The sequence below is a fragment of the Dryobates pubescens genome, chromosome 2 (genome assembly GCF_014839835.1).
Source record: "Dryobates pubescens isolate bDryPub1 chromosome 2, bDryPub1.pri, whole genome shotgun sequence".
In the NCBI taxonomy this organism is placed as follows: domain Eukaryota; kingdom Metazoa; phylum Chordata; class Aves; order Piciformes; family Picidae; genus Dryobates; species Dryobates pubescens.
The window spans coordinates 57,447,173-57,459,790 of record NC_071613.1 but is presented as its reverse complement, the minus strand read 5'-3'; the positions used below and the strand labels follow the sequence as shown (position 1 = coordinate 57,459,790).

The 12,618-nt window shown below is 47.8% G+C and overlaps 1 protein-coding gene across 1 annotated transcript in view; it reads right to left on the bottom strand.

Moving 5' to 3' along the window:
• The window catches only part of LRP1B (LDL receptor related protein 1B), a 642,156-nt gene that overhangs the window by 65,414 nt on the left and 564,124 nt on the right, over positions 1-12,618 (bottom strand). The window contains exons 67-73 of the mRNA XM_054173601.1: positions 10,969-11,088; positions 10,212-10,328; positions 6,571-6,677; positions 5,802-5,931; positions 5,372-5,478; positions 4,503-4,635; positions 33-155 (exon numbers count right to left, since the gene is read on the bottom strand). Of these exons, the coding sequence (XP_054029576.1) occupies positions 33-155; positions 4,503-4,635; positions 5,372-5,478; positions 5,802-5,931; positions 6,571-6,677; positions 10,212-10,328; positions 10,969-11,088 (837 nt within the window). The remainder of the gene's footprint in view (positions 1-32; positions 156-4,502; positions 4,636-5,371; positions 5,479-5,801; positions 5,932-6,570; positions 6,678-10,211; positions 10,329-10,968; positions 11,089-12,618) is intronic.

Genomic DNA, 12,618 nt, shown 5'->3' with positions numbered 1-12,618 from the left:
CAAGGAGAGCAATGAAAAACGTAAGGCCCTACCACACATCTCGGCGACTTCGTCAGAGTTATCTCCGCAGTCATCCTCGCCATCACACACCCAAAAATGCAGCTTGCAGAGAGAGTTGTTGCACAGAAATTCATCAGCTCTACAGATATTTCCCCCTGGGAGGACAAAAGGAAGACAGAGAAAGCCCAGAGGGAAACAGAAAGACAAAAGAGTATCAGTGTCTGATCAGAGGAGCGCAAGCACTCACCACAAGCTATCTGCAGAGAACAGCACTCGTGGCAGAGCTCAGTGAACAAATCCCAGTTCAAGGGTGGAGAGCAAACAGAAACAATGGATCTCTTCCTTGACCATACACTTCTGCCACTTTCTTTCCATGGCTTAGCCAGGAATAACCCTTTGGCCTGACTTGAGAGGGGAGCTGCCAAAGACCCTTACAACACAGCACGTTCTGCTTGCACTTGGCCAGGAGGTGCTTCAGCTGTTTGTAACTTCCCTGGGGGATGCTGCCTTCCAGAAAGGACCTGTCTGGGCCCACCAGTAACTTGTGCCATCAGGGAACAGTGCAAAGCAGAAGAGAAACACAGACAACCTTGTGAAAGGCCACTTCAGGCCAGTTATTTTCCCCCATAAATGTCTTATCCTCCACCTGCTCCCACTCTCTCTTTCTGAGCCACACATTGTATTCAGAAGAGAAAAAGTGACTGCAGTGTCTTAGGCATAAGGTAGCACCACCACCTTCTCCTGAGGAGTAATAGGCTTGGCCAGGCTTGTCTCATCCCCAGCAGCTACAAACTCTGTAACTGAGGAAGACTCAGCCACCCAGGCACAGAGCAGATAGGTGGCCTCTGACAGACTTCTCTTTTCTGGAGCTTCTGAAAGGTCTCACTAGGATATTTCATGAACACAGAATGCAGCCAGAATAAAATCTTTCATGCAACTTCAGTACTGATTACTCATCTAACAAAATGGAACAGAGATGGAGAGGAAATGGTGTAAGCTGGACTGCTCAAGTTGTAAAAGCTGTTTCAAACTGGATTTAGTTTTAATGTGTGTAGCAGAAAGAATTTTGTTTCAACGTTCTGCCTATGTTTTATGACAATCAATAGTCACAGAATCCCAGGATGGCTCAGGCTGGAAGGGAGCTCAGAGCTTAACTCCTCCAATCTCCCCACCATGCCCAGGGACACCTCTCAACTACACTCAGATGCTCAGGGCTCATCCAGCCTGGTCTTCAACATCACCAGGCAGGAGACAGCCACAGCCTCCCTGGGCAGCCTGTGCCACAGGCTCAGCACCCTCCTGCTGAAGAACTTCTTCCTCAGCTCCACTCTAACCCTGCTCTGCCTCGCTTCCAACCATTCCCCCTTGGCCTGTCTCTAGACCACCTCAGGAGTGCTGTGAAGGACATTTCTGGCAATGATTTTTCTCTAGAACACATTTTTTCTGGTTTCCTGAGAGGAGTAGGCTATAAAGAAGTAAAACTATGTACCTGCAGAGGGGAACCTGAAATTGTACGCACCACCACCAAAACTGGCACTGTGGCTTACCCCAGCGCCTTGCTCCCACCCTGACAGATCAGGCTTCAGTGCCCTGTTCACAGCCCACTGAAGTCCACAGAAGGGTTTATGCTGCTAGTAAAGGGTTCAGAATGAGTTTAATTTTACTACTTTTTTTTCCCCCCAGAAAACTGATTTGCATGAACTCCCCCCAGAGAGTGAGGGAGTTGGGAGCTCTCCCCCCATGGGAGCTAACATCATTCACTCCTGTTGCAAAGCTCACGTCTGAGTGCCAACAGAAACAGCCCTTCTAATCACTGTCCCAGGGAAAAATCTATACAGCTGAAGCATTCTTCAGGCTGAAAGGCATGAATATAAATAATTGTGTGTGTAATCATAACATAACCATCACTCTAGTTGGATAATGAGATTGAAAAGAGCTCTGCACAGTGGGCTGCAGATAAATATGATGGAGATTGGTTTAGAATGCTGCAGAATGAAACTCCATTTGTGTTAGCTGCATTTCCAAAGATGAAGAAATGAGTGATCAGTCAGATAAACTGGCACTGGTTTCATGGCATTGCTCTGCCTGTCAGAATTCTTTTACAGAACAAATTCCCATACAAAAAAATCCTAATTGTGACATAAATACAAAGTATTATAGACATAACCAACTAGGCAAAGTGCTGCTCATTGCATTAGAAGCAATTTGCAGTTCACAGCAGCTCCCTTATGACATCCAAAGAATAATGTGGGCCTCAGATAAAATCCACATCTGACTGCTTACACTTCATTGGCTTTTAAAGAGATAGGCTCCATGCTGCAAAATCGAGTTTAGAATGGACTAGAAGTGTTTTGGAACTTGGTTATCTGTCTGCTTAAAACAATTCAACAAACACTTCCAAACAGCATTTCTGTCCCTCTTGCATCCAGGCCCCTCTACAACCTCCCTCCCATCCAGATCCCTCTACAACATTCTTTCCATCCAGACCCCTCTACAACCTCCCTCCCACCCAATCGCCTCTACAACCTCCCTCCCACCCAGACCCCTCTACAACCTCCCTCCCACCCAATCTCCTCTACAACCTCCCTCCCACCCAGACCCCTCTACAACCTCCCTCCCACCCAGACCCCTCTACAACATCCCTTCCACCCAGACCCCTCATTTTCTTCATGTTCTGGTTTCTCTTTCAAACTTAACCATCCCACATAAGTTCTTTTTTCCTCCCAGTAGTGTTAAGTGTTAACAGACTAACAACAAATTAAGGGAAGGATATTTTCCTCTGCAATTGTTTGCTTCATGCCTGATGATTAGTACTTATTACTGTACTGCAATATGCTTTTGAAGTGACACAGATATGGTGATTGTAGATGACTAAGAAAAAGACATGCTCACTTCAAAGAAAAGAAAAACCTGGGAATAAAACAAGAGGCTGACAAGATGCTGAGTAAAAGTTTGCTTTTGATAAGACATTCTGTAATCTGAATGAGAAGCTCTGTGTTTGTCACCATTGCTGAAGTGCTACCCTTGCTAACACTTTCCTGCAGCCACACTGCCAGTGCCTGGCAGCTGACACTGCTAGTGCCTGGCAGCTGGAGCAAGGCTCAGGCAACAAAACCGAACCAAACACCCAGAAAGCAAACAAAACCCCAAACCCCCCCACCAAAATCAACCGACCAACCAACAACAAAATCCAAAACAAAAAACCACACAAAACCTCCCAACCAAAACAAACAAAAAACCACCCCAAAATCCCAACCAAACAAGCAACCAAAATGAAAAAACAAACAAAAAAACCCCAATAAAAAAATCCAAACCCAAAAGAACCCAAAACAAAAAGAACCCAAATCAAAACAAAACAAAAAGAACCCAAATCAAAACCAGAAAAATCACCCCAAAACCAAATCAAACTCCAAAAAAATCAGAAAGAACCCAAATCAAAACAAAAAAAAACCAACCCAAAAGAACCCAAATCAAAACCAGAAAAATCACCCCAAAACCAAATCAAACCCCCCAAAAATCAAAAAGAACCCAAATCCAAAAACCAACCCAAAAGAACCCAAATCAAAACCAGAAAAATAACCCCAAAACCAAATCAAAACCAAAAAAACTCAAAAAGAACCCAAATAAAAAAAAACAAAACCAAAAACCCAAATCAAAACAAAACCCCAAAATGAACCCAAATCAAAACAAAAACAAAACCCCAAAAAACCCAAATCAAAACAAAACAAAGAACCCAGCCCCCCCCCAAACAACCCCCCCAAAGGACCCCAATCAACACATCAAAAAACCCCAACCAAAAGAAGCACAAATGAAAACCACCCCAGAAACCCCAAGCAAAACAAACGAACCCCCCAACCAAAATCCACCCCCCTGAAACGCCAGCCCAGACCCCCCCAGCACCTCCCCTTCCAGCAGCAGCCCTGAGAGCTCAGCCAGCAGAGCTATTGCTCAGGCCTCTATTTGGAAGCCGAACCGTCATCGTGCCAGTCCGAAAGCAGTGTTTAGCTTCATGTGACCCGCCTGGTGTGCAGAGCTGGGCTCTCCAAGCAGAGCCAGGATGCCAGATGTGGTTTGCTGGGTCCTGCTTAGCTGCACCCTTTCCCCTCCACAGAAATAAACAGCAAGCTGGGCTCTGCAGATGACTTCTTCAGCAACGTTCCACCACACTGCATGGCTTTGCAGTTTATTGCTGCTGCAAGGCTGTAAATTAACTGGACTTGTAGCCAGCTTGCCTGCTAAGGCAGAATGTGCTGCCAGGAAGAACACAACCTTTTGGTCTTTGGGGAAGGAACCCACCCCAAGGAACAATGAGCTCTGAGTCATGCACCATGCAAGCTTTGCTTCGCCCTGCAGATCGCTGGGGAAGCTGCTAAGCTGTCTCTGTCAAGAGAGATCACAGAGCTTCCATTTCATTACTCAGCACAGCCAGGGCACCACTAGCCTCTGAGGGGTGTTAATACAAGCCTAACAAAGCAAGGCCCTAGGAGAAAAGTGTCTCTTGCCTTGGTCACAGTTATCTTCATCGCTGCCATCCACGCAGTCATGGATGCCGTCGCAGAGCCACCTGACGGGGATGCAGTGGGCCTTGTTCTTGCATCCAAACTGATCCTCCCTGCACTCTGTTACACAGTCCAGCTGTGGCAACACAGAGGGGCAACAAGGATTCAGGAATGGCAACTACCACCACGTGTTAAGACACACCTAACACAACGTTTCCCAGCACTGTTTTTCAGGGCCCTGTGTATTTAGTAGAGCACAGTTGTCCTTGAGTCACAAAGTGCAACTTGAACAGCTGCTGAAGTCCAAGTGAAATTGTAACCACATGTTAGGGGCGTTCAGAGAATCACAGAATAGTCTGGGTTGGAAGACACCTCCAAAGCTCATCCAGTCCAACCCCCTCTGCACTCAGCAGGGACATCCTCAACTGGATCAGGTTGCCCAGAGCCCTGTCCAGCCTCACCTGGAATATCTCCAGGGATGGGCCCCAACCACCTCCCTGGGCAACCTGTTCCAGTGTTCTACCACCCTCATGGTGCAGAAGTTGTTCCAGCATCCAGTCTGAGTCTGCTCCTCTCTAGTTTGAAGCCATTGCTCCTTGTCCTGAGCCAAGAACTGGATGCAATGTTCCAGGTGTGGCCTCACCAGGACAGAGTAGAGGGAGAGGAGAACCTCCTGGATCTGCTGGCCACACTCCTCTGAATGCACCCCAGCATCCCCTTGGCCTTCTTGGCCCCCAGGGCACATTGCTGCCCCATGTTGAACTTGTTATCCACCAGCACTCCCAGGTCCTTCTCCAGAGGGCTGCTGTGAGAGCTGAAGTGTTAGCCAAGTCGGTGTCAGGCAGCAGGGCAGGGCAGGAGCAGCCAGGTACCTCATCAGATCCATCGGCACAGTCGAACTCGCCATTGCAGCGCAGGGACGCCGAGACGCAGCCTCCGGCGGCACACACGTACTCACGTGAGGAGCAGGTGGGGGATGCTGGGGACAGACACAGAGCTGAGCATTAAGGAAAGGAGAGCTTCTAAAGCAGCTGTTCACAGTGCTGTGGTTTTCCATCTGGTGAGGGTGGGGAGCAAACCTGCGTGTGTAGCTGGCTAGAGCGATTCCAAACGTTTGTAAACTGCAAGGAAAGGCAGGGCAAACCCAAAGGGCTGTGTCCCACATCAGCTTCCCTCTGCTAAATCAGCTTGTTCAAGCTAAATTAGCCCATTTAAGCTAATTTTAGGAAGTGCACATTATTACAGCTAAAAATCAATACATATTAATTAGTTTTATCTAAAACTAATGGTTTAAGGCAGTACCTGGCTCACAATTCCTCTCGTCATCCCCAAGCTTGCAGTCTTCATGACCATCACATTTCCACTTGGCTGATATGCACTGCCCATTGGAGCACTGGAACTGGTCTCTGGAGCAGCCTGTTTCACAATACCTCTGGTACGACAAAACAAGGCAGGGAAGAGACCAAGGGCTTACAATCAGTGCAGGTAACCACACAGCTCATCACAGAAGCCATGGCCTGCACTGCTGCACCCCATGGAACACAGGAATGCCTTGTGGAATGAAATCTATTTGGAGCTATGGTTCATGAAGGGTGGATTGCACTCTCTAAGTGGGTGGGAAGCACCTGAGCTCCAGCACTAGCAGGAAAGGAGAAGGGAGAAAAGGGACAGGAAAAAACAGTACAACCACAAAGCACTATCCAGTGATGTTGTGCTACCCAACAGCCTGCTTTGTTTTCTCAGACATCCCCAAACCCCACAAATGAAACCAAATCACTGCTGTGTGAAGAAAGAGCCCCAAGCAGGATACAACACATTTCCAAGATGGGAAGAGGTCCAGATCCCCACTGGGACAAGAAGATAGAAACTGTTGTGAAACATGAGTTGGTTTTCTTTTGCTGTTCATTATTTCAGTAGGCTTTGACTGAATTTGGTAAGGATGTTTGCATACAGGGATTCAAGTGCAGAAGTCCAATTGCTGCCTAACAAGAGAGTCCTGTGTGGGGATCCATTCCCAGCAGCAGCAGCCTGCTAATTGACTAAAGCAATCCATTTCCTGGAAGAAGCTTACCTCATCTGAGCCATCTGCACAGTCATAGTCTCCATCACACCAGAATCTTGCTGAAACACAGTCTCCATTTGCACAAAGAAAGTCTTTCAAAGTGCATGTTTGAGGCTCTGAATAAAGAAAAGAAACAACCCTAGGTTTATTAGCAACTCCACACAGCATGTGTAACACAGACCCCTCCTATCAGTCAATGAATCCTAGAATGGCTCAGAATGGAAGGGAGCTCAGAGCTCATCTCCTCCAACCATGCCCAAGGACACCTCTCAGCTACACTCAGCTGCTCAAGGCCTCATCCAACCTGGCCTGCAGCATCCCCAGGCAGGAGGCAGCCACAGCCTCCCTGGGCAGCCTGGGCCAGAGTCTCAGCACCCTCCTGCTGAACAACTTCTTCCTCAGCTCCACTCTAACCCTGCTCTGCCTCAGCTTCAAACCATTCCCCCTTGGCCTGTCTCTAGACACCCTCAGCAAAAGTCCCTCTGCAGCCTTCCTGCAGGATCCCTTCAGGTCCTGGCAGGCAGCTCCGAGGTCCCCCTGGAGCCTTCTCCTCTCCAGGCTGGACACCCCCAGCTCCCTCAGCCTGTGCTCACAGCAGAGCTGCTCCAGCCCTTGGATCATCTTTGTGGCCTCCTCTGAGCTCACTCCAGCAGCTCTGTGTCCTTCTCCTGATGGGGACAACAGAGCTGGAGGCAGGATTGGAGGTGAGGTCTCAGCAGAGCCAAGGGGCAGAATCCCCTCTCCTGCCCTGCTGCCCACACTCCTCTGGATGAAAGAGTAGAGCCAAGTCAAGCCCAGTGACTTGCAAGCCACCAGGGTTTCTTTCTGTCAGATTTTGTGTCACTATGTTTTATATCTAAGTTTCTTTTGCAGACACTAAGACAGCAATGAAAATACTTCCACAGTTCTATCAAATGTCTTTGGCAAATGAGGTGATGCTGACTGTAAATTTGATGTATTTTGATCCCTGTACAGTGCCAGTTTGGGGAGACCTTTACCACAGAGCAGGAATTCCCTTAGCAGCTGTCAATATCCAGGTAATTAGAACCAGCCTTTCTTTGACATGCCATAAGGCAACAGCAAACCATTTATCAGACACCTTTTGACATGTGCCAAGAGTCAGCTTGGCCTGTCTCAGCACTCAGGGCCACAGGGCTGAGATGGAAAATGGAATGCCTCAGAGGCAAGGCTTGAATTTGCAAGGAAATTCCTTCTTCCAGAAACCAAGTCTGGGAGGAAGCATGACCACAACCCAGAGACTCACAGAATGACACGACTGCTGCAGGTGCCAGGAGGAGAATCCAGCGAGTTGCAATGAGCACCATAAAAAACCCACTGCTGACACATTTATGGGGGAAACAGCAGCAAAGGAACAAAGGAAGCAAGACTAAGAATGGATTTTTCAGGTAATTTTAGGGAAACAGAAGGAAAATGTTAGATAAAAAGAATCTAAGGAGCTTACAGATGGAGAGGTGACAGGAAAGGTTGGGAGGTAAGTGGGTGTTTGGTGACGAGTGGGTAGGTTGCTCTGCTCCCTGGGAAGAAGCAAAACCCAGGGAGGTCTGAAGTCCTCATGAAGAGGGCACTCAATAGAGGGCATGAACAGACACAGATGCCTGGAACTTCTACTGCAAACAGCACAAATTTTTAAGGAAGTTAGACTGGAGCTGAGGAAGAAGTTTTGCAGCACAAGGGTGGAGAGACTCTGGCACAAGCTGCCCAGGGAGGCTGTGGCTGCCTCCTGCCTGAGGGTGTTGCAGGCCAGGCTGGATGAAGCTGTGAGAGCAGCTAAGTGTAGTTGAGAGGTGTCCCTGGGCATGGTGGGGAGGTTGTGGAGCAGATGAGCTCTGAGGTCCCCTCCAACCTGAGCCATTCTAGGTTTTTATGATCATAAAATAATTTAATGGTGTCTATAACATAAGGAAAAATGAGGAAATCCCTCTGACCTAAGAATCACTTCCCAAGCAAAGCTTTTGTGTGTCAGCCCCCACCCCAAGCTATAACAACAATTAGCTGTGAGTGGCTCTGGCCACATGACATTTCCCCTCCAGATGAGACCCTGGCACATGAGAACCACAGCAGTATTGCTTGCAGAAACTCCTAACATATTCAGATGTAGAGAGCAATTAAAAGACAGCCAAATCCACTTAACCTTTGAAGAACAATGAGCTACTCTTCAGACATCCTGTACCTACAGGCTGGGGACAGAGTGGCTGGAGAGCAGCCAGGCAGAAAGGGACCTGGGGGGACTGGTTGAGAGTAGGCTGAACATGAGCCTGCAGTGTGCCCAGGTGGCCAAGAAGGCCAATGGCATCCTGGCCTGTATCAAGAAGAGTGTGGCCAGCAGGAGCAGGGAAGTCATTCTGTGCTCAGCACTGCTTAGGCCACACCTTGAGTCCTGTATCCAGTTCTGGGCTCCTCAGGTTAGGAAAGATGTTGAGGTGCTGGAAGGTGTCCAGAGAAGAGCAACAAAGCTGGGGAGGGGTCTGGAGCACAGGCCTGGGAGGAGTGGCTGGAGAAGGCTCAGGGGAGACCTTATTGCTCTCAATAACTGCCTGAAGGAAGGTGGTAGCCAGGTGGGGGTTGGTCTCTTTTCCCAGGCACCCAGCACCAGAACAAGAGGACACAGTCTCAAGCTGTGCCAGGGGAGGTTTAGGCTGGAGGTGAGGAAGAAGTTCTTCATAGAAAGAAAGATTGGCCATTGGAATGTGCTGCCCAGGGTGGTGGAGTCACCATCACTGGAGGTGTTTAGGAAGAGACTGGATGATGCACTTGGTGCCATGGTTTAGTTGATCAGATGGTGTTGGGTGATAGGTTGGAATCGATGATCTTGAAGGCCTCTTCCAATCTGGTTAATTCTATTCTATTCTGTACAGATCTCATGTCTGAGGTCATTACCTTCAATATACTAAACACACATTTGAGACATGCAATCAGGAATATGCATTCAAGATTAGCTACACAACAAGCCATGAACTGCTTGGATTTCTAAGCACAAAAGAAAGAAGGAACAGAAAGTGTTTGCTGAAGAGAAGGCACTTCAGAGCTCCCTGTGGATCTTCCCTCTTGAATTGTTTTATAAAGACAATGATTACCAGAGAAAACCACAAAGAATTTGTCATGTCTTCCCAGCACCCAGATCTAAATGAGCTCACTGAGAATGGTGCTAGGCATTCAGGCTCCTCACAGGCAGAGCTTGGCTCATAGAGGTGCAGTGAAGAACATCTTGTGTGTGACTGAGTACCACAGAAAAGGACCTCTCAGGTGCCAAACCAGGCAAATGGGCAGGTTGTGTTTGACCAAGGTTCAGGGTGAACCAATGCTTATCACTTGGTCACTGATCTCAACTGAAGATCAGATGTAACACACTGACAGAGGTAAAACTAGTTGGACTATTTAGTTGGAATTCAGCAGATGTCTGAGAAGTCCCAGGCCAGGCATTTCTGCCTAGCTGATCACAGCTCCCTGTCAGAAGGAATATAATTGGAGTGCTTCAGCACAGGGAATTTGCAGTTCTGGCCAGGTGATTTTCAAGGGATCAGAGGGGTGGTACTAAAACATACAGGTCCATGTATCAAACTCAAAAGAGTCTTCTCATGTGCTGCTGAAGTGACTTCACTCCTTACACGTGCTTAGGCAAAGTGACTTACTACAGTTTTCTTCGTCAGAATTATCCCCACAGTCGTTCTGGCTGTCACATCTCCAGTGGTCTGGAATGCAGTTGTTGTTCTTGCACTGGAACTCGTGAGGCCCACAAGTCTTTTTGTCTGCCATTAAGAGAAATATCATTTAGATCACTGTGTGCAAAGAGACAAAGTAGGAAAGCAAGCTGTGAGCAGTGGCATGCCAGAATTGCTGGCTACACTGAAGGAGCCAAAATGTTTGGAATGTCAGCTTCAACAATCATTTGTTTCACATGCCACATCCTTCAAGAGCCTGTTTGTTCATTCATAGCCAAGGAGGTGTGCTCACAAACTTGATGGGAAAGTTAACAAAAGGCAGAAGCAAAACGTGGTCATGGCAAGTTGGAAGCTGCTCTGGCCCCTCCTGCACAACCACCTTTAACAAGGATGAGCTGCAAAGTGGTGACACTTTCCACCAGTTATAAACTGCAGCAGCACCAAAGGATGCAGGATGAATTGTCAGGGGGGGATAACATCGTGAGAGAATGGCATTGCATGCCAAGTAAAACACTCATTTACAGCTGCTGCCAAACACCCACTGGCAGAACCTGAAGTCTATGGACTGTTCGTACAAAGATCAGCATCCACCAGCAGCTCTGTGAGCCAGACACAGTTTTCTTATCAGGCATTGAAAGGGGACATCAAGTGGGAGGATTATTTCCTTTGGCTGCTTTTTCACCTATGTCACCCTGCAGAACACCTTCAGAACCACTGGAAAACTCACCACAGTTAGCTTCATCTGATCCATCAGCACAGTCTGGGTCCTCATCACATACCCACAGCTTAGAAATGCAGTGCTTTGTTGTTTTGCACTGGAAATGGTCTGGAGAACAACTGTTTTCAGCTGGGGAGAAAAGAATTCCAAATTAAAACCATTCATTTTAGCTAATATTCAAGATTGGATTCAATATTCAAGGTTTGGATTAAAAAAGATATATTAAGAATTCCACCTTCAGGAATTGGCTGTCTCTGGCAGCACTGAGGCAACAGCTCTAACAAAATGATCCAGGGGCTGGAGCAGCTCTGCTGTGAGCACAGGCTGAGGGAGCTGGGGCTGTGCAGCCTGGAGAGGAGAAGGCTCCAGGGGGACCTCAGAGCTGCCTGCCAGGACCTGAGGGGAGCCTGCAGGAAGGCTGCAGAGGGACTCTTCTCAAGGGTGTCTATCTTCTTTGAGATGAGCATATGTATGAGAACCCCCAAACTGCTCTAACCTGGAGTGATGTAAGTGGAAATCAGTGTGATCAGCTATCCAGCAATGTTTTCCCCCAGGAATGAGTGTCCCACTTTCACCTAGGGAACTCCACAAGATTTTTAACAAACTCTCCTATCCCTGTGGAAAAGCAATTTGATTCTTGATACCATCCTTGCTGCTCCTTGGCTTTGGCACAATGCAAAAGTCGAGGCTTGCTCCAAGTTGGTGCCTTCTTCCTTTCAGGGTCACCTTCCCATCTATAAATGCACAGTGCTGGAACTAAAAGCAGTTTGTCCTGGTTATGCTGTTAACTACCCTTACAGAAGGTGACACTGGCACTGAGCTAGGACACCTCAGCAGGAGGCTTCAAAGTGCTTCAGAAGAAGCCCAGTGTAATTATCTCCTCTCATGGAAAGCCTTGAGTATGAAATGTGACTTTTCCAAGGTCACTTGATACAGAAAACAAACAAAAGCAAAAGCAAAACCAACCAACCAAAACCCCAAACAAACAAAAACCCCAAAACCAACCAACCAACCAAAACCCAACCAACCAACCAAACCCAAAGCACTTCTGGACCTCATGAACCTCAGTCCAGTAAAGCAGGAGTGCAATGGACTCATCTGTTCTCTGTCTTCTGACAGGAGCTCAATTCAACACGAGCTGTGTGGTAGACTTACTCAAACCCTTCTCCTTTTGTCATCTCCCCAAAGGCAACAGGAGAGCTTTTGCAAGCCACAAGTAGGGTTTTATTAAAATAGAACCTGGCAGATGTAGCTTTCAGCTCAGAGAAGCTAAGCAGTGCTGGGTGAGGCATGAGAGAAAGAACCAATGTGTGTGATTAACCTCCCCAGTCCCCACTGCTTCTGCAGGTGGGTGGGTGGCTGAGCTGCAGACAACCCAACAGCCTGGGTTATGGTGCAGCACACTGCCCTAGCCCCACCATCCCCTAGGAAGTTTTCAAACCCATCACTGCTGATCCTGACCCTATCTCTCCCACAGGCTACAGACTGCTGCTTTAGTTTTTCAGCTCAAGGTTTGGGGAATCTTCATATAGCATGTGTGGATCTTTGTAAGGAAAAGATCACTCCCTCCCCTCTTCCACAGGAGCTGAGCTGACCCTACTTAATCAGCTTCTAAAGCCAGGTCCCACACAAACCAACACAGCTCAGCTGAGCTCTTTT